This window comes from Mastacembelus armatus, chromosome 13, assembly GCF_900324485.2.
Source record: "Mastacembelus armatus chromosome 13, fMasArm1.2, whole genome shotgun sequence".
Classification (NCBI taxonomy): Eukaryota; Metazoa; Chordata; class Actinopteri; order Synbranchiformes; family Mastacembelidae; genus Mastacembelus; species Mastacembelus armatus.
The window spans coordinates 20,945,837-20,968,998 of NC_046645.1; the positions used below are offsets into that span (position 1 = coordinate 20,945,837).

The 23,162-nt window shown below is 36.6% G+C and overlaps 1 protein-coding gene across 6 annotated transcripts in view; it reads right to left on the bottom strand.

The window, feature by feature from the left end:
- Positions 1-9,417: 9,417 nt before the first annotated feature.
- cadm2b (cell adhesion molecule 2b) overlaps positions 9,418-23,162 on the bottom strand; it is a 124,983-nt gene continuing 111,238 nt past the window's right edge. For 4 of the 6 annotated variants that reach the window (XM_026299095.1, XM_026299094.1, XM_026299097.1 and 1 more), the window contains 5 exons: positions 18,507-18,665; positions 18,112-18,202; positions 17,762-17,940; positions 11,372-11,494; positions 9,418-11,270 (listed from right to left, as the gene is read on the bottom strand). In XM_026299095.1, coding sequence (XP_026154880.1) covers positions 11,152-11,270; positions 11,372-11,494; positions 17,762-17,940; positions 18,112-18,202; positions 18,507-18,665 — 671 coding nt within the window. In that variant the 3' untranslated portion in view covers positions 9,418-11,151. Of the gene's footprint in view, positions 11,271-11,371; positions 11,495-14,821; positions 14,947-17,761; positions 17,941-18,111; positions 18,203-18,506; positions 18,666-23,162 lie in introns of those variants that run through there. The other 2 variants (XM_026299099.1, XM_026299098.1) reach the window with 2 other exon arrangements.

A 23,162-nucleotide genomic window follows, 5' to 3' on the forward strand; every position in this document is an offset into this window, starting at 1 on the left:
GACCCCAAAAATTAATAAATTACTATAAAAAACAAAATCATAGTGCAATACTGATTTGTTGTTTGTATTATATATGAATTCTATAATTTAAAAAATTTATTTAACTCTTGTGATGTAGCCATGCAGGTTAAAATGTTCTAACTGTATAAGCTAAAAATATAGAGCAGTTTAGGAGTACATTTCATAGTTGAAGCCCTAAAACAGCTAATCCTCTACATTGTTTCCTTAGTGAATCTTTTTAACAGTATTTATTGTTTTTAAGTATTAATTCTGGAAATGCTGATACCAAAGCCAGAGAATGCCCTGAAAATGGGTTGCTCCTGCTGAGTTGAGTGCTACACCTTTAATGTTCTGGGAGTTGTTAGTCATGTGGGGATTATGGTGTTGGTCTATTACGCTTCTTGTAGTGTTTCAGGTTCTTGCTTTGTCCGGAGAGAGTGGATACTCACCAAGTCAGTGCTCCTTCCACCCTTTTCCATTAGACTCATTCTTGACATGTCTCTCCTGAAGACTCCAGCTTGTCCCTATGGACATAATACTCTTAAGTCTGAAGGAGCAGTATTTTCCAACCTGTCATTCTCCTTTTCTTGTTTGTATCCTTTCCTCAGTTAGCATTAGTTCTGTAAAGCTGAATCAGTCAGTTGATGTCTTTATCATAACTCTATTTGGCTTGTAATTATGGACTGATTCATCACTGTAGTAGAATGACAAAAGGATGTTTTACAAATATTCAAGGAATGATACAAAAATGATACACTTTAAAAGGATACAAAAATACATTCAAGACAAGTTCTAAGGTTTTCTAGACCACCATTTCCCAGAAATTAATGAAACAATGGGTTAATATTTGTATATTTGCATTGCTGTATAAAAACGTGCAAGGGCTATTAATCTGAATATATCAGTATTTCTCCTGTAATATGTCTAGTCTCATCTGTATGGAATTGAGATGAAGTGGAGTGGACATGAGTCGATATGTATTTAAATAGGATGACATAAAACACAAAGTGTGCTGTTTTATTACATATTAAATTTCACCTGCCATGATTTAAGGTAATAGCATAGATCATTTTGTAATAGCTTTAACATACTATAGCAATGAGCTATGGAGTATGACTTGGGGCAGGAGGTAGAGCAGGTCAACCATGAACCAGAGGGTTGGTGGCTGCGATCCTTGGCTTCCCTGGCCCACATGTTGACTTGCCCTTGGGCAAGGTACTGAACCCCAAAGTTGCCCCCTGTGGCTGTTCTATCAGTGTATGAGTGCATGAGATATTGTGTGAGCGAAATGGTAAATGCACAAATAGAGTAAAAGCGCTTTGAGTACACTTGAGTGTAGAAAAGCACTATACAGGTATAAGACCAATTTACTTGCTAACCTTTGAAACAAATCAGTTAAGAGTTTTTAAGTATAGACAGAATTGTTTTTACTTCCCACCTTTATTGTTTCATTACATGCACAGGTGACTTTCAAGATGCTTTATTGATTTTCTGTTTTGTTCTTTCTGTTGAGTCTCTATAGTTCTTACCTACCACTACCATAGTTATAGAAAAGAACAGCAGACAGAAAAATGCTGTTTTAGTTACACACCACCATCCTAATTTCCTCTTCCTTTTCCTTTAAAAGTGAACTGTTGAGTAGCACAAAGTTCCATGCATATGGTCCTGACTGCCATTATAGCTGAAATTGTTCTAACTTGAAGCCATTGTGAATTTATGCCTTTAAGTATGACTATGAATAGCCAAGAGGAACATGAAAAAAATACAGTACTTTAGTTATAGCCAACTGGCCCTCCATCAGAGATTCACTGCTCATATCTACCTTCTAGATGTAACCATGGTTGTGTCTTGTGGTTTTAACTTCATTGTCAACAATACAGATCTTAGGCAATATAGCAACATTACTGACCTGTGCTGCAGCCACAGTGCAAGTCATTAACACATCTCATCAATAGAGATCAATAACATATAATTTCAAAATACTAGCATTTTGTATTTCAGATAAAAAAAAAAATACAGCAATGTACAGCTTTAATTGTTTGGTGTTTATATCTACATCAGATGAGCAGATACACTGTAAGTGAATCACAAGTTACAAGGGCAATTAAAATGTATATATTTTATGTATATTAGATCATTGCCCTGCAGCTCCTAATCCTGAGGCAATATGTATTAAAAGGCGGGATTTCTTGTAGTGTTTTAATGGAGATTGGCCACAAAACAATCCAGCTAACATCATAAGTATTTGTACAAGACCTCTACACTGTCTGGCCATTACAAAACTGAGTCAGCACTATAACCTGTGTCATTATATCATTAATTTCTGGAGTACACAGCCAAAACAATAGGAAATGTAATTGTCACTCTCCTTCAACTGACAGACTATACTACACATACATCGGCTAACTTGATTTATGCAAGTATGTTCATTGTCCTGCCCACATGGACACTGTGTGACACATGTCAAGAAGATGGCTCAGCAGACTGGGTCTGCTAGGATTATCTGAAAATCTCTGGGGTGCTTTCCTGTGTCAGGGGTTGTCAAGGTGAAGCAGGTGGGGCAGATTTGAGCAGTGGAGGTGTTACTTTCCCTCCTCTTGCTAGCCTCACTGTGTTTCATTGTTCTGCAACATATAATTATTTTGCATTAAATGAAAATGTGGAACCAGACTGTTCATAAATGGCTAAAAGCGTGAGAATTAAAACATTACTTTTGAATATTCCTACTTGTAAAATTCTACATGGTTCATATTTATTTTAATATGACAAATGGCAGTATTGTAGTATATGTAGTGTGCATTTATGGGCTGGACTTCAAAGTTTACAGTGTACTGTGTTTTTTCTTGTATACAATGTATTATCTCCCCACTATAGGAATACATTTTAAGATGCTTAGTAAATAGCTTGGCAAATGACTACAGAAATCATCTGTTATCCCTTGTTGTTGAAGCCCATTTTGGCAACTCTATGAAAATCATTTTTGCATTCAACTTCAGTCACATGTGGGTTACCAGTATTCTTCCCTTTTCATCATTTCAGACAATAACCCAATTCTGTAGGTCTATTGAACTGGTGATGCATATAATTGAATTAGTTTTGAACGTTATGGTGAGGTATTTCAACACAGGGATTTCATCATGTGTCTATAGCTGGCACTCTTTCACAGAGCCAAGCTAATATAAATAGTATTGTTTTGAATTACTTGAGGCTGCAAACTCTGAAGGCTTTGAGAATATTATGATGACTTTCCAAACTTATACTTAAAAGTAGTCGTAGTTTTCAAAAGATGTACACCACAATGGTTTCATCCCACACTGTGCTGTACCTAAAGTGAACAATATATTTATTGTTTTTTCTAATGTTTGAGATAATTGTACAGACTCCTTCTGGATAACCATTAATCACACTGTATCATTCTTCCCTCAGAAGTTCTTTTGGAGAATGAATTATGCTGTGATACCATACATGTAGTGACAAATACAATTAATTATGGTCATAATTAAATATATCCAATCACATGTGGTCTTTCAATTTAGTTTTGTAATACACTTTAAAATACCTTAAAACAAGCAAGCAAGTATTTAAGTTGACTTGAGTGTATTAGATTAAATGTATATAATATAAATGTGTATACAGTGAAAAGCAATGTTTAAAGTTCAGCTTAAATTCTACTGGTTAATCCTCACAATGTCACGAAAGCTGCACAACAAAACTCATTTCATAGCACATCAGTCTGTTAATTCAGTACGTGTTGCATTACCATTTTCAATTCAGCCAAAGTAAACTCAATAATCAAAGCAATTAAAACACAATCAGTTTTGTTTCCAAGTGCTATGTGGAAACTTGGCCTGGTAGCTCTTTGGGATTCTGGACCTTCTCTCCTGATGACCTTGAGAGGTCATCAGGAGAGACACATCCATCCCATGAATACTAAATATGGCTGAATTAAATATTTTCCCTCTCCTCACTACTATTTAATCAGTTGTCTTACTGAGCTGTCTGTCTGAAGTAATCCCTGAGGCTCACCATCACACACAGCCGGCATCATAAAGACGACTGGCATACTGCTCTGTAAGTAATCAAGCCTTACTTATTTCATGGGTACTTTCCCTGTTTGTCTATGCACTCTTTAGCAGCTACAACCCTACACATCAAGATAAGCACTTTGTTACATGCATGTCACTCCTTGACCAATTCTCAGGTCTTTGCAGAGTATTTTAATTGAGATATACAGTAGATTTATAGTAAGCTTTCACAAACTACTTGTGTGTGTAATAGGTCAGAGCAGAAATCTATTTTTCTATGTCAGTATTTTATTTATTTCCACAGTTAGATATTTTCTGATTTAACGCTAAATTTTGCACTCTGAGAATCATTTGCAACTTTCAGAAATATGCTTGTCTGTCTGTCTGCATCCAGAGCAGTACATCCAGACAGCTGGTATCCTTCAGGCACAGCAGTGTGACCGAACCTTGTCAATGCAGTGTTTACATATTGTGTATTTTGTTGAAGACTGTCTGTTGAAAAGAAAATTCCTATAATAGCATGCATAAGTGAAAACATTATAGTTGTTCTTTAGGTCGATAAGATATGTAGTTGCAAGTATTATTTTTTCTATTAATCCCTTAAATTCTTTTCACTGTCTTTAAAACAAAATGACTAACATTTCTCCCCATTAATGTCTTCCGGAAATCAAGCTGTTGTTGGATTTTGATGGACTGACAAATCTGTGTAAATCATCTTCTTGTCACATCAGTTATCAGTAATAAAAAAGGGCTTTAATAAAAATTTAATAAGAAATGACATGCACTTCAAAATACAGTAAAACCATGAGTAAACAAACACATTTATGACAAACAAAAGTTCTCCTAGCAGTACATACAAGAAAAGTTGCTTTTGGGAAAAGGTTCGTTTAAAGGATTATCTAAGTCAAACCCTGAGGAGTGCATTAACCATTTATTTGGCCATTTATTTAGCAGCTATCTGTTTTTGAGAGAGACAATGAACTAGTGACATGCTATCTTTACTAAAAATGGTGGCTTGTTTTACATTTATTGAAACAAATGTCAATTTAGCCTCTAGCACAACCCATTTTCACATCAACAAGATATTACTGATTTTATTGTGCATCATTTCTGCTGTCCCCATTGCATTTAAACTGTATACTTGACACACACTGTGTTTTGCTGGCATTACGCGCTTGTGTTACATGTATGCCTATTTCCTGCTGTTTGCACTATGTATAGTCTAGCAGTAGTTTTGTGTTGGCTTTTATGTTATTAATTACCTCCTGTTTTTGCATTTTATATATATCCTAGTAGCAGTTTTGTGTTGTCGTTTTGTGTTGTGTGTTATATGGAGCACTAGGTGTCCTGGGGGAATGTTTTGTTTCACTGTGTACTGTACCAACTCTGTATAGCTGAAATGACATAAAAAGACTATTTGACTTGACTTGACTACATGTGCATTTTAGCTGGATATGGCAGTGCCTGCCAGCATTAATGGAAAAACATTTCCAGAATTTAATAGACTGAATGTGAACATAAACACCACTGGTATAAGCATCAAAATAAATTATTATAATCTCTAAGGATGAACACTTGAATAATGTGCAGTGTTGTCTTTTCACCCTCAAGAAAATTTTATCTCAGATATCAAACTACTGCAAAATTTTTCTATAGTTGTCATTTTATTGGAGGGACAGCAGTCTCAAAGTCAGTAATATTCCAACTTTAATTAAGTCTCTGGTGACTTGCTTGGAAGAATCTCAAGTGCTCAAATCCAAACAGATGGCATCCTATTTATTGCATACCTTATGCTACAGGTAACAGCTTCTTTTCCCAAAAGACTACCCAAGACAAGACTCACCTTTATGTTCTCTCCTGGGTTTGCATGATTCAAAATTCAGCCAAACAATACAGAAATGTTTGTTTTAATTAGTTCTAAAAATACAATAGCCAATAAATCAAAGGGCAGACATACATTCCAGGGCAGGATATTTTTAGATTCATAGGGAACGTGAGACAGTGTGGATGAATGAGTTTAAATTGCAGTGGGCAGTCCTGTTTCAGTCATCAATCCACTGTGGCCTGATTTAAACACTGAAGCCGCTGCCTCACAAAGTGGAAGCCCTCATGTAGCAAACAAGGGAACTGTATTTCACTGCACACATTCATCTAAATTAATGGTATAGTGATGCATCCAGTGGGATACAAAAACTCATGTTCTTTGTTCCAGATCATTTGACTCCTTCTAACTTCCACTCAGCCCTGTCACAAGTGGAAGTGTGAGTGATCTGTTTAATCTCATCAAATATGATTAGGCAAAAAACATCTCCAGATAATATCGTACAGCCCTCGGATTCAGCAGGGATACCAATAGGGTCTGAAATTTACAGATATAAGTCAGGCTATAGAAGCTCAGGTTTAGTAGCTTTGCATGAAGATTTTCTATTGGAACATATAGAAAAGTAAGACAGCAGTTAGTTAATGTAGTTAACAAATCCATGAGCGTACCTGAAGTGAGAGTTGGCATCATGAGATTTTTCAGCAGTGAGTCCTTTTCCAAGGTAGCAGCAGTGTTGTAAACACAGCGTTATTATTCTTTCCAATTCTCCATTAGAATGAGCTGTCAATCAAAGACAAAACCATTTACACAAACAGTGCAACCTCAGGCTTCTGAGGGCAACGATAACAGACTTCCAAAACAAAGTTCTGAAAATGAAAAGGAGGATATTGAAAAATTGTGAATTTCATCTTGCACTGTCTGCTCTTTGCACCTCATCTGTGGATGCAGAGCAATGATTACAAGTAAACCTCTAAAAGTTTTGTTGTGTCTTGCAGCAATATGAGAAATTAAACAATATAATAAAATACAAAGGCATAGCTGAATACATTTTTTTCAGGTGAGAATATTGTAATTTTTGTCATCAATAAATACAGTATTGACTCAAGGTGTGGAAGAATCATTGGGTTACTACATAGTATTTCTAATACCTGTTAAATCTGTCATTAAAAACATGAGCAAGAGGGCAAACATTTCTTCATCATGGCTGTTAAGCATACTGCATTTGCTCTACAATCCCTCTCCATCTTTGAAATCCTTTGATCCTTTTATCTCCCCAGCAAATTGTGAATTACACAAGGCAATTTATATGCTTGGATAGTGAAAACAAATGGAATTATTTTTATTTCTGGATAAAATGTTGTGCTGCTAATCCAAAAGTAGGACCATTGTTTGTGTGGTGGTTTGACATATTTTCCTGCTCAGTCTTACTATGGCTCTTCCAGCAACCACTAATCTACAGCAGAAATGTGAGATGAAAAGAAAAACCAATCTGTTATTTGTAAAAAAAAAAACAAAACAAAAAACAAAAAACAAACAAAACATAAACAAACAAACAATTGTACTTTTCTACCCAATTCTTGTTGGCTAGGAAAATGTAGAAAAAAGGCGAATTTATATGAAGTAGCACACCCAGTTTCACACCCAGAAACACTCTGCTTGAAAACTGCAGACTGTACCTAATATGTTTAAGTGTAATAAAGTTTTTTTAAGATATCAATTTGTCCCTAAAGGATTTTGTCAGAGACTTCTGTTCAGCTATGATAAGAGCTTATTGTGAGCTGGAGGACTGATATGGACCCTGTCTGCAGGGTACAGTGGGGATCAGTTTTTTTCAGTTCAGTAAGACTTACAAGGCCTCCTCAGAGGTCATGCTGTGATTGTTGCATTGCCCAGGGTATGGTTCTCACATTTCAAGGGTAAGGAGAAAAATCCATTTTCCAACTCAGTATTTACAATTGCACATGAACATTTCCCCCTTCGATATCCAATTACAAAATTGTGATGGATTCTTAGCATTATTTTCTGCCAGACATTATTTAAGACAGTCTATCTCAATTTACATAGATTAATGAAGCACTGAGCTTTTAATAATGCGAAGGAGTGTGATCGTAGGAGCTGATGTTTATTTGAACTGGCTGGGCTTTTGGTGGTAATGATTATGAAGTGAGCTTTGGGAACTGTTGCTTTGAGAGGAGAGGGGGAGTGAGGCGTTGTGTGAAGCAGGCAGATGGTTAGCTGGACAGTGTGTTGATAATGGCAACATTAGCTGGGAAGCAACATTATGCTCAAGGTCAATGGGTGCTGAAGAATGGAGGCTCATAATGACTTGGGCCCTGTGTCCTGGAACAAGATCTCCCTTTACTGAGCTCATATTAAATATCTCGACATCCTTAATCTGCACAGGGCTATTATATTCATCCTCAAATTCCCCAAAGTTCATCTGTGTCACTGAAGCACTGAAAATGGACCATAAAGAGAGCCTTCTTGTAGTTTTCTAAATTGCTAGTGTTTAATGTACATCTCAATCAAGACTAGTGTTGTATGCAAGATATTATAATTATAAAATCAAATGTAAATTTGTAAAATGTAGTTATTATAATACACATCTACAGACCATTACACGTCCCTCATATAGTCACTCTATTCGCAATTCTCTATACGATTTTGTATAGACTGAAATATTTACGCTAATTCTCACCTATAACACATATTTATCTGTATCAGATTATTTATCTAAATCAGAGATACATATTTCACCCCAGTACAAAGGCAACGTACTTTAAAGTGGTCTCCACTCTATTCACCGATTTACACTTTTTTCTACATTTATTGCTTATTTTATGAACTTTTCAGTGTCACATTTCTCCTTTTCCCATTTGGCAAAATTACTACGATCATTTTCAGTGAATGAATTTCCCCACAGAGATCAATACAGTTTTACCTTAAGTGTTATCATGTCAGTTCCAATTAAAGAAATCAGCTGCATCCCAGCATCCTTGACCATAATGTCAAATCACAGAATGGTTTTCTTCCAGTTTTCCTCACTCAGCCTACTTCCTATATTTAGTTTGTTCAGACAAGGACAACAGCAGCCTGCTGTGTTGACATCTGTGGGTAGCTTCATGAAGCCACTTCAAGCATATTGAATAGTCCTCCATTAAAAACAAGAGGGAAATTAAAAAAAAAAAAAAAGAATTTCTTTGTCACCCTGTATTAATGCGCAAATCATGACCAGAAGAGCCTCACAGTTTTTTAATCCTTTTAAAAGTTAGACACGTTGCATATATTATTAATACTAAAAGCTTAGTAATACTCAACAGTGGCAATGAATAACAATTACAGTGCAGCTTTGGTCAATGCACTGACCATCAACATATGCTTCATCAACATATGCTTCCTTTTATTTAACAGTATATGTGTGGATTGATATTGTGACTATGGGTAATAACGCTGTAACTCACTAGCACAAAATATTGCTCTTTGGTGCATTTCAAAGTACAAATATAGTCACAACAAAATGGTAGTTTTCAAGTTGTTCATATTTTAATCCGCACTTTGTCACTCTTTTTTCTTTTTCCTGTTTTTTTTACAGTGGCATAGTTGAAAAATGAATATTCAATACTGAGAAAAAAGCAAATCTCATAAACCCCATAAAAAGCAAATTAATTACAGCGATTAAAACTTTGTACAAAATGAATTATTTATAGCATTATACTGAACTAACAAAATAACATGTATGAGCATTGGCAATGCGGATCAATGTCTTTGATACAGTGACTATATACAGTGAGGGGATGTCTGATTCACCAATGCCTCAACATGTCATTAGTACTGTTTGCAGCAAACTCAAAGGCCATAACGGTGATCCTTGTATTGTTTTCTTCATGACAAACAGAAATAAAAAATGGAAAAGTTAATGTCAGACAACTACTTTTGTAATAACAGCAATAATATCAATCAATATAGTATTATATAATAAATGTCAATCAATCATAATGATAAATACATACTGTATATTTTAACCAGATTTTTTTTAGTTTTAAGCAATTGAGAATCCCTGCATGAAGAAATCTTCCAAAGTGTTAAACCAATCTCATCAAAGTGACAGAAACTGATATGATGTAAAATTATAATCTATAGGCTAATATTGTTTTTCCTTTTACTAAAATTGAATACTTACACAATATTTACATGCCTTCTGGCAAGACAACATCTTATTAGATAAATGGGAAAAAAAATTAAGACTTGTGGAATACTTACTGTAAACAAATAAATACTGTATATGCTAATATACAAATTGTAATGTGTCAGGGATTCCAAGATTCAACAATATTGTTCACCAATATGCACGTTATGCAAGTAATTTACAGCAATATCCACACATTGAGCATAGTTGTTCAATAAAATTCAACATAAATAATGAACCACCACCAGGTTCCACTCATTCAGTTTGGATCTTACATCAAATTGCTAACCAAAATTAAAGTTCCTCATCCATGACTATGACTGCAAGGGTACTAAAATCTTCATTGCCTGTCTGACACCATCTCACCTTCTAGACTCGTATTGAATCCTGAGACAAGAAACAGTTGATGTGTTTTCCCTCTGTGTTAGTCCTCAGACTTTGTGCTTTAATTTTCTAACTCGTTCTCCTGTTGGTACAAATCAACAGTGTGAGCAAAAACAGAAAATAAATCAATGCAGGAATACACAGACAGTACTAAAAGGGAGGTGATTTCATCTAGAGACAATCACATAGATTGTGCTTCTTTTGTTTTGTCAAAGTGTCTGGTCTGTTTCTTGATTTCTTTTAACATGTGCAGTATGGCTGTGGCGGGGTAAACTTCAGGCAACATCCAAGACCACTGTTTAATCCTTAAAAAGACTCTTTTGTTAATGTTTGATATTCTGCTCTTAAAGCAAAACATTTTAAAAGGTAAGAGCTGACTCTAAGTTGAATTGAAACACATTTCTGGTTGCTTCTGAATTTAAAAAAAAAACATTGCAAAAAAGGTTTTGAAACACAAAGTTAGAGAGAGTCAAGAAAAAGAGAGAAAAAAATGCACAAAATATACAGCATTTAGGCACAGTAAAACTTAAATGGCAATACCCCAACTTTACGTGGGGTACACTGATTGCAAAATGATACTTTAAAAGTAAGCATGTCCAAGCATGAGTTTTCTGAAGAAGACAAAAGAATAATGAGTAAAGTAAAACAGATTATGTAGTGACGCTGAGGCAGCTTAAAATTGCATGTCTGCTGTCAAAAGTTGTCATGAAAAGAAGGAAAAGAGTAACGATAGTCTAAATGAAGTACTCTTTCTTTTCCTCTGCATGCACATGGTTTCCTTCTGCATTTATGATGGCTGTATCTGCATCAGGGGCATCCTCTGCTCCTTTGGCCTCATGCGTTAGATATGTCCCTGGAGACAAACAGAGCCACACCAAGTTATCCACCTAGACATGCACATTTACACCAAGCAAGAACATTGTTGATCAAGGGCACTCAAGATCCCTGTTTTACCTTTATGTCTGGCCAGGTATCGTCCAAAAACTATTATCAAACACAAAGTGATGAAGACCACGACTGCAACAACACCACCAATTAAAGCATGGTCAGGTCCATGGTGTCCTAGAGCATTAGGATCTGAAACCAATCAAGAGACAAAAACAGACAGAAGGAAAAGTGGAGAGATAATGTTAACACCTGCAATGTATTCCATCCCATGCAGCTATAGACATTTGTTAAACAGGAATAAAATATGCAATTATCCTGAAAAATGAGAAAAATTCAGTTGTAGCTTTAACATTTGTGAACAAAGCCTAACAGTCCCAAATGACCTTCTGCCAGCAACTTGACATCGTTGCTTTGTAGCACCTGAATTGAGGTATAAAGGAAATAATACAAAACACATTTCAAAAATGGGGCAACAGCGTCAGCAATATGCTGCAAGAAAACTGAAATGTAGCTCTTAGTGATACTGTGCTTTTTTTTCTTTCCCAAAGCCTCTAAGCACACACACACACACACACACACACACACACACACACACACTATTGTTTGTGTTTTCTCCTTGATCACTGCCACATTCTGCTGCTGGGCATCAGTTGTTTTTTTTGTTTTTTTTTTAAAAACTGTTATTTAACATGAGGAGACCTCCAGTCAGATGGTGAGCTGAAGGTTTCTCAGGCAGGTGCATGCCTTTGTGTCTGTCCTGTAATAAACTGTAAGTGGCTGAGTCTTGACTGTGCACCTTGTGTGCTCTCATTATATCAAGCTGATGAATGGCTGTGGCTTGTGCTCACTTTTGCAAAGTGACCCTGGGAAATGACGGCGGGGATGTTCCTACAGACCCTGATATACTCGTCTGTCAACAAAATGCAATCCTCATTTTCCACAATCCAGAGTGTGGGACATTAAAAATAAAAAATATGAAGTGGTGAAACATGCTCCATGCAGAAGAGAACCACCATGGTTGTTTTCTCAGGGACTCACAGGCAGGCACATCACACTTGGAAACAATAATTGTTTTGGTACAACAGTTGAATTCACTCAATTTTGGTTACATCAATGGATACAATGATCTGTACAGGTGATTCCACTGTCAATGAGGAGCATAAGCAGTTTTCATATCACGCTGAGCTCTTGTACACAGCTCACAGGAATGAGAGAAGATGAAGTGCTCTTCCTGCATTGCATCTGACCTTGTCGTCTAAACACATGTTTGAAAATTATGTTTCCAGCTTCAACTGTGAGTAAATGACCATTAAAAAAGTGTTCATATATGTCCAACCAGACACAGCCTCGCATATATTAAACTGGATACATATATTTCACAAACGAATTGCTCCAAACCACAGGCTATGCACATAAATGTAAGTAGATGTGACTAGAAAAAAAGAAACAAAAGAATTTCTCACAAAAACCTACGAGATCAGAAATGTGAAAGAAAAGAAATCCCACAAAGATTTTGGACATTTCTTTCAATTTCTGCCCTAATCACATGATCTGATACCAAATATTTACACCCTGGCTTAGATACAATCTTCAGCCCAGCTCCACTCCGATAGAGCCATCTATTTCATTGTCCAAAGACCAACCAAACCAGTAACATATTGTGTGATAACTTATGCAGCCTGTGACGTTGCTAGAGAGAAAGCAGCTGGCATCAGCAGAATGCGCATCCATGCATGGTGATGGTTTGGCTCATGCTGGGTGGAGGTCATAATGTGTCCTGACCCAGATCCAGATCCAGCATCACACACTGTTACTCTGGCTTGCAATGATCATCTAGTTGGATATTTACCTGTTGTAGGCCCTGGGAAGTCTTTGGCTGTTGCCATGGTTGCAGACAGTGACAGCAGTAAGGGAAGACGAGGGGAACAACACCGTGATAAAAAAGTGACCACAAAGTTCAAAGGAAATAGAATTTAGCATGGGTTGTTTCTGATGATGAAGAAGAAGAACAAATGTTTATATAATGAATTTGTCTGTGTAATTGGAAATCCTTAATGGGTCACACCAAAATTACAAATAAACATTGTTTATTTATCTCTGCTTCATCTCTAGCAGCATGTAGCTGGGATAAAAATAACTGTCTAATAATTTGTCTATGTAATGACTTGTTCTTAATTTTTGTTTATAACTTACAAGTATATGACATTCCATTTACCACCACCGTACTGAGTTCAAAACATACAGACAAATACCTCAAAACCTGGGCAAATGACTCTGCATGTTTACAGCACTACAGGTTAATGAGAAAATATGTTTTGGACTTTATATGGACTGACCCTTAAATATTAGACCAAGAAGATCCCTTTAGTATGTTATATCTATTTTAGTTCATTCCATCAGGCAGTGTGATGAAGATAAGAGTATAACAATATGATAAATGACAAAGCTGGAAATGGAAAGTCATGGTGTTAGTTGGGTTTTTTCTGGCATTACTTTGAAAGGCCATTTCAAGGTACCTTGTGGAATTTTCTTAACACTAGTAGTGCTATGGTTTAATACTTTCATTAGCAAACTTTTCTTTATTTGTATTGTGCACATGCAAAAGAATATACACAGTCATCGTGATACACAGTCTTGCTGCAAAAACTATTACACTGACAATTGCGCTCACACAGGTGGTTATGAAAACTGTAAGCTAGCAAACCTGGATGTAAATAATGCATATTTTAAAATATTAAAACATTTTCTAATACAGAAATGAATTCAACATGTTTACATGTCATGTGCATGGGAATAAGCTGTGTTACAATCATGTGGACTTCAATGATGTTTTTGGTGAGAAACACTGAATATAAACACAACCTGTTTGAAACTGCACAGGGCACCTAATTTTGAGTTAATTATTGAAATGAAGCACATCCCAAATCCAGAGTAACCTTTGTTTTCTCCGCCAAGACACCAAAACTATTTTGACTGTCAGGGCACCCATTTTGCAATGTGCTCCTTTGGCTCATTATGGCAAAACCATACTCAAAATACTCCTATAACATTTGGAAGTAATGAACAGAAGAAAAGACAATGCCTGTGATTTTGGTAAACAATATTTAAATATAACTGCATGCATTCTTATATGTGGTTGTGATGGCAGCAACCTTTCTGTCAAAGAACTGAAGTGTGAACACTCATGTTTTCTGTTTTCTTTTTCTACAAAGATAATGTGTTTACAAACTGGATGTGGTAACTAACTTCACAGTGTCTACATATTGTTAGCTACCACTAGTGAAACTAATCAGAAACAGTAATAAAATGCTGGTGAGGTAACAGTGATGTGTATAAAAAAGTCAAGCAGACAGGAAAGGGATAAATAAACACAGTTTGAATTCATCCAGTAAAACAATGCTATTTTCTAGCTCACAGCCTGGTTGTTAGTTCATCAATCATCCACTCTGTGTTCAGTGTCATGTTTGTGAGTGCATGGAGCATTGAGGCAGGGCAATGGAGGGGATGCGAGCGTACCTGCGAACGCAGCTGTGACTGGCTATGCCTGATGTGGGAATGTCGGCATTAGCAGACTGGAAGAATGGAGGCTAGAGAGGGAAGCAGGGGAGCTGGAGATGGAGGCACTAAGGTGATGACATCTGCTAAATGAAAACAGGAACATTGGGGGAGCAAAAACAAACCTCTCCATAGGGAACAGGCTCAACATGAGAAAACGTACAGGAAAATTAAACAGCACAAATCAGCTACTATGTGTGACAGGTGCAGTGGTTTATTACTGGGCTTTTACCACAGTGGATACAGGCAAAATAATGAAAAAATGCACAGATTATAAAATAGAAAAGCTGCACAAATGAGCCCCACATGTGTAAACTCTGTTAGAAATATTTTTTGATAAAGGAAGAGTCATAAATAAAAGACTCTCACAACTGTTACATTTTCAAGCAATTGATGATTGGTTGATAAAAGGGTGCGCACAGAAAATGCAAAACTCACCCTATGTCATGCTTATTGACGTGAAAATAAATAAATATGTGAAATGTGAGGTATAAAAGGCAGGAAATGGGACTACAGCTTCATAAATAGATGTGTTTAACCAACTGTCTGTTACCATCGCTCTAAACTTGCAGACAAATTATCATATGTAGTGTTTCCTCACTCGTATTTAATACAGTGTATTAACGAACATAACTGCAAATGATGATTAATTGTGGTGAGGTGCTGACATTTATTGCTTCTCAGCTCTCCTGTCATTAGCAAATTAGGCTTAGAAGCTGAGATGATCCAAACAGACCCAGCAAGTATTTGGATAGACACAATGTAGCTCTGAAGCATGACTGTCATCATCAGTGGAAATGAGCCTGTTTCACACATCTTTTACCTGCTAGACTCAATTTTTCATCTTTCCGTTGTAACCAGGACCATTGTGCATTGTGTGAGAGAGCTGCTGAGGGTTGTCCGTTGTGCTATTTCTTCAGCTAACCACACAAAGACCGAGAAATAACTCTGTGTACTGTAACTTTAACAACACAGGTTCCACAAATATGATTGTTTTCAATTTGAAATAATGTAAAAATGGCTGTGATATGTGAGGAATAAATCTATGGTCCAACCCATGGTGCCCAGACATGACAGGATGATATGGCTAGTCTGTAATCACTACCTGCCCATGTTCAGTGGGTGTGCTGAAAGAAGAGACTGAGATAACAAAAACTGAAAGAATGAATGTGTCCTCATATTTTTCATTCTTTTTCCCAAGAAAGGCCTTTCTCTATGCAAAAGACTACCTTCAAAAGTGAAGAAAGAAGCTGCTGTGCTTCCACTAACTTCTTGTGAGCTTGACTAAGTCCAGTATCTGAGCTGTGATTAGTTACTCTCAAACAAACTGCACTCTTGTGTGTTACTTTTTAATTGGCAAAATAGAAACAAATAAATCCAAGTTCAATTTTAATATTCTGCCCCAGTTTTTGTATTTTTGCTTGGCTGTATTTGATAAACGTTACAAACATGTAGTGCAGAGTCCTTAATGATCCGTTTCCTGCACCACGCTGTCTTTATTCTCTCAGCCCATCCACTGTCTCAGGATTAACTTATCTCTCCTCCAGGCAGTACTCAGAAGCTAAATACAGAATCCTTAACACGTTTTTTCTGTTTCCTCACAGGAAGAGTCCAGAGGCTAAACCTGTTTACTGATATATACAGTACAGTGAGGCAAGATTTGCACGTGGATTGTTGAAGTTCTTAAATGGCATTAGACCTCATCCTATCCATCTATCTATCTATCTATCTATCTATCTATCTATCTATCTATCTATCTATCTATCTATCTATCTATCTATCTATCTATCTATCTATCTATCTATCTATCTATCTATCTATCTATCTATCTATAAATTTGATATACTTAATAACAATTTATTTATGAATGTACTATCCTTATTTTATTTTCACATCTGTGGTCAGTTGTTGGAAGCCAACTTTCACTCTATTATCCCATACTGTATTACTTCTAGGTAGTAACTACTAACAACCATTTAGTTGATATTATACAGAACTAGACCAGGGCCTTTACATGTTTATCACATACTTTGATGACATATTCTGCACTTGAAATCAAAGCTGCAACTAGAGGCAAATTTGTCCTACTATCATGTCAAAGTTAAAATATAGGTCATGTCACATCAGTGTAATGCAGGGCATACAACGTGGCATGGTCACATATTTAAAATATATTATTGACAAACATTTATGCAGACTTGAACTGAACTGATCAACTGACTTGGATTATAAAGAAAATAGATGCAAAACTGTCCAGCAGGCCTTAACAATTTGCCAAAACAGTAACTCAACATGATGTGTAGCTAAGGAACAGACAGGATGTTGAAATATATTAAGTGACCTGACCTGGTGCACATCTTTACAACCAATGTAAAAATAAACTTTATTCAGGGAAATTATTAGTTTTTAGGTAAAACAATTTTAAAGCATGTTTGCTGATCTATACTGTCGTACATATCCACTCATTATGCATTTTGCCCCTGTCTCTGTGGGTTTTTTCGGCTATATCTGGTTTCCTCCCACAGTCCAAAAACATGCAAGTTAGGTTGACAGGTGACTCTAAATTGCCTGTAGGAATGAATGTTTATCCATCTCAGTGTGTCATCCCTGTGATAGACTGGTAATCTGTTCAGTGTGTGTTCCACGACTGTTGCCCAGTCTGAACTGGGATTGGCTCTAGTCCCCCGCGACCCTTGAGAGGAATAAGCTGTTTTGATAATGCATAACTGCATGGGTGAAATGTTTAAGGTAGCTATCATCGCTTGTTATTATACTGGCACTGTGTCTGTATAATGAATACCAACCATCTTTGAGTTAGCACATATTGTTCTGCGAAGCATCGAGGAACCTGATCATTAAAAAGAAAAAAAGAAAAAACTGGTCATCCATAACAAGACTCACCATATACATAAAGTATATATTCAGCACTGCTGGTCCCAAGGTGGTTGCTGGCCTCGCAGCGGTATGTGCCATTGTCTGTTTTGTTGAGTGTTGTGATGGTTAGTTCCCTGCCCTCCACAATCATACGCTCAATGTCTGGCAGCTCTCCTCCATCTTTAGACCACAGCACAGGTTCGGGTCTAGGAAAGAAAATGCATACAACACTCTATCTTTACGTGAATATTAGAAAATAATAAATCAGGCCCTGGGGCAATTTTAGAAAAAATTACTTTCTGTAATGAAAAGGAGTCAAATTTGTACCTGTTTTTATTTTAGTTACTGCCATATTGAGTAAATAAATGCCAACTTACGGTGGGTTGCCAATGGAAACACACTCCAATTTGAAGTATTGCCCTTCCTGTGGAATAATCAGCGAATGTGTGATCTCCAGATGGGGAGCATCTGTGAAGGAGAGACAAAAAAGAATTCAACACTATGGATGTACTGTGTGTTAGAGGCTTTAACTCTAACACTGACAAAGCACAACAGTAGTTAGCTCTTTACCCATTGGGCAGCTCTTAGCTCTGGCCTATATCCCAGTTCTGCTTTAGTACTAATCTGTTACCTGCAAACTAATCCTGCACTAATCCTCAGAAAATGCAAAGCTAAACCTGCAGACATGAATGTAATCTCAGTCCTCCTATTTCTTCTCAATGCTAATCGTGCACCTAATCCAGCTTTGTGGGGTGTGTCTGACTGCACTCACAGTGGACCTCCAGGACCTCAGTTGTCATGTAGGGCTTGGACAGAGACTCATGCTCTACACTGCAGGTATAAGCGACGCCGTCATCCCGTTTGTCCACCTCAAATTGGAGGCTACTCCTCACTGTGAATGATTTTCCTGTGGCATTCAGCTCCTTAGTGCCTGCAGACAATCAGAAAATGAACAGGGATGCAATGTACTTGTGAATTAGTAATAGTACTGGGGAAAAATTCAGGCTTTTGTGCAAGCTCTTCATTTGAAAAATTCTTTTTGAAAAATAAGCTGAGAAAAACAGAAATCTGTTCACATGTTAACTAAAACATGAGAAACATGAAATGTTATTTCTAGATGTTACTCTTCTGGCATAGACAGCTGGAGTGTTGTTGTTTTTCTCACCATCTCCTTTGAGGGAAAGAATTCTTGGCCTTTGAAAATCAAGTCAAAGTAGAGTGAATAGTGAGGAGAGAGCAGTATGAGTGTTGACTCGGTTGGTTGGGTGTGTTTGCTCCTCCAGGACCATCTCTCAAACATCCCAGTCAACACAAACAGGCACGCTCATCACTGTAAGCGTGGGGTACATTCCAAGCTGCACACAACAGTAAAATCGACTGGATTTCCATAGTCACACCTTGATTTCTTCGTCTTTTGATGATCTTCATTTGATGCCCACACATTCAACCTTTACATAGCTTCAGACCTTGATCAGTATTTATTTTTCCCTGCCATGTTATGTTGTCTTCAGTTAAATGGCTCTTAGCTTATAATTGGAAGCATGTGTAGCTTACTACTACTCTCCTGTCAGCATTTAGTGTGGTAGTGTCAGAAGAAGCTGTACAGGACTACAGCACCTGAATAAGGCTAAAAGGACAAAGGCATTACCTGACAAAGTACTGCTAATGCAGTGAAATGAGTAATGACAGTGAATGATTTTGTCATGGACATTAATATTTTATTAGACTTTTCAGAAGAAAGCACTGACCGCTACAGCTACAGGACTGCTACTATTCCTGCTACTGCCTGTATTCTTCCTCTTACTGTTGGAGCTGGCAGATTGAGATTTTTTATGAAAAATTTTGAAAAGCATGCACTCCGTGGACCTGATTCATATTAATGACTGGTGTCTGTTGCATGCATAACACACTAAAACATTCACAACTACAATTCTTACAAAATAAAAGGTAACTACAAAAGTAGGATGAAGAAAAAATATATTTTATATAAAACCTCACTGGCCTTCAGGGCATTGTGCTCATATTGAGTAATGTATCACAAATGAGAACCTTTTCATTTCAAACATCACATCGCATTTGCTAGCATCATTTGGCCAAACAAAATAGTCAGATGTTGCATTTGAAAGTCAAGAGCCTTGCATTTTGCCCTCAACTACATAAAAGGGAAGTGGTCTGTGCCTCTCAAACGAATCTTTCCAGCTTTTCCTCTCATACATCAACTTATCTACAGCATCAGAGCAGCCATAGAGGAGCTGTCAGTCTGTTTGAAGGGGTGGCATTGCCACAGAACATGCAGAGGAATCTTTCGGAAGAAGGGGAATGTGCCCAGGTGCACCTGCTCTGAGGCAGAATCCTGAGAGGTTCAGCGGATCTACTTTTCAGCAACTGGGAGCGCCCTTGAAATCACCACCTCATTGCTTATTTTAATAAGGAGAAGCCTCAGTGGCAGGATTTGATTTTTAGATGTAAGAGCAGGCCTAGTATGGCTCATAATGAAAGTATAATACTAGTGTATTTTAACCTGGCATATGTTTTAGAAATGTCGCCATTCTGTTTTTACTCACCACCTCTGTTGCAGCGATTCAAGGAAACAAGCACTGGCATAAAATAGCATATTCTAAGTGCAACCAGTGCAAGCCCCTGTAATGGAAAAATGAAAAAAAAAAAAAGCTTTCCAAATAAACATACATCCATCCATTATCTATACTCCCTTATTCTTATTAAGGGTCACAGGGATCTGCTGGAGCCTATCCCAGCTCTCTTTGGGTGAAAGGCAGGGGTCCAAACTGGTGCTGCTTCTGTGGTCGCTGCTCTCCACAGCCAAGTGAAGAGGAAGGCTTTTACTGAGGAGAGAGTGACCTGTTGATGACTTTATAGTAGAAGGACACGTGTCCACAGATGCAAATGCAAAGTTACTATAGACCACAGGGCCACAACAACCAGGCATTCTCTATCAGCACATACATTTACACTGTACACAACAATTTTAAACCACACTTCTTTTAACACCAGAACCTCCTACATGGCACAGTTTGCATCCTACTGCATGCTGACGAATAATTAAAATCCAAAATGTTTAGAGAAATTGAATGCTACTTTTTTGCTTTCATTCTGTGAGCTAATTTGTCAAATGATTTGCTGTTGAAGTAAGTGTGCTGTTATGTATAAGCTCATATTTGCGAGGAATTCTGTTTTTGCCTCATTTAACAGTTGTTATGGTCTTTAATTTTATAGTGGAACTAATTTATCCTTAATGAATAATCTTATACATTGTTTTATTTATTTATTTTTTTAAGTGTTTGGCATTTGCAGGGCAAAGAGGCATAAGGGACATGGCTGCCTCCGTGAATGGAGATCCACTGCCTGTGTAGCTTTAAAATCTAAGATTAAGATGCAATATTTGGCATTTTCTGGTGAGTACACACTAATGACAACACATTTATGAATACTATGCTAAATTTCTGCTAATAGATCACTTTAAATATTACACATTGAACCTTAAAATACAGTATGTTTAAACACCAACATAACACAGGCTAACAAGAGATTTTCATTCTCTTATTGGCATTGATGTTCTATAGCTTACTACTGTTACTTTCATTAATGTTTGTAATATAGTTTTACAATTTAAACTGTTTAGGCATTTATATTTTAGTGTTTACTTAAACTGAATGTGAAAGTAGTCACAAGAAAACCAGTTACATATAGTTACAGTACATGATGTGAATTAAAAATCAACTGACAATTTCCTAAAATTGTTTTGACTATGAAAATTATGAATCTAATGCTTTAATGGACAATAGTATTTAAAAAAACAATATTACAATGCTCCCAACACACAAATGCCAAAAATAGCCATGAACATCGCTTAAAACAAATGGTCTCTGTTGTTGCCACTTTAGATCTCAGTTAACATGATTTTAAATGGATGGAAATGGGAAATCATCAAATAATGAAATCAGAGAAGAGATGTGCACTGAAATCCAGTCCCTCAGTACATAAAGCAAATGATCCTGGCGTACTGTATTGCCATTATGGAGTTGAACAAGCTCAGTGCTACACATATCGGCATAGCAATGTGTTGTGAATGAAGGACCTAAATATTTTCACACATGCTTGCTCAGTAAATAAATGCTGCTAATTAAAGAGTTTTAGTTTGGTGAATTGTGAAAATGGTATATCCATGTAATGGGGGGTCATTACTAAAAATCCCAAACAAAGGAGCAATAGATAATAATATCACACACTACATCTTGTGTCAGTGAAAACATACTCAATACACACATGCATTTTTATGCATAGATGAAAAAAATGCCCAAGTCCATTATGCTACAATTCAAGTGGAGGTTTTTTCACATTACAACCAGTTGTTCATATTACAATATTGTTAGACATAGAATAGACTAATTAGTTAAATAGATGTAAATTAAAAACTTTACAACATTAGTTTTGCTCAGAATATGTACTTCTGAATAATCAATAAAATCCATATAGCACGAATGAAGTTGTTTAAAAATGTGAGTGAAATATCAGTTGACTGTCAGGCTGTCAGTTGAACTGATTTCAATATGGAAATATTTACCACAGCCTCACTCTCAGCTGCAGTACGTGCTGTTTATGGGAAACGCTGTGATCATCAGGCTTCTTTATGTAAGAGAGTAATGCAAACATGAATCAGGTGGACCACTTTTTTCATGTGGTTTTTACATGTTTTTTTTATAGTCTGGAGAAAGTGTCTGCTTTTGTTGCTCTTCACATCTGACAAGTAAAAGTTGAACAAAATCAAAACACCAGGAATACTTGATATGAGCAATTCACAAATGGGAAGAGACAAGAAATGTATACAGGTGTAAAAATGTAAAATAAAAATGTTTCTCATAATTCATCTTTGCTCTGCTTGATGTTAGAGAAGAGGATGAGAACCCAATTCAGTGTCCATAGTAAACACTATTACTACTTCTACTACTACTACTGCTACTAGTAATAATAATAATAATATTTTTTATAATCTAGATTTAAAAGTCTTGATAGCTTGCCTGAATAGAAAATGTGTCACATTAAATCTGTTGTGCATTTTGTGTCTTTGTGTCACTGTGAAAAGTATATATAGGCCACTTTATGTATGCAAAGAGTGACAGTTGTTGGATATTTTTTTCCTCAACAGATTACAATTTGAAGCCTAACTGTCATTCAGCAACACAAGTAATTTGTATGGCTCTATACTCTGAAAACAAATAATGTGACACTAGGTGACAGTTGCATTTTGAGGTTCGTAATGCTGTGTGCTTCTAATATAAATGGCTGAAAAAGAAAATCATCAGAGCATGAAATAAATATGACATGGTTTTGCTATTACACCTGCTGCCGACTTGGAGCTTTGTAGACTGGTCCCCCAGTGGGGACAGATATGATTGACAGCTGAAACTGA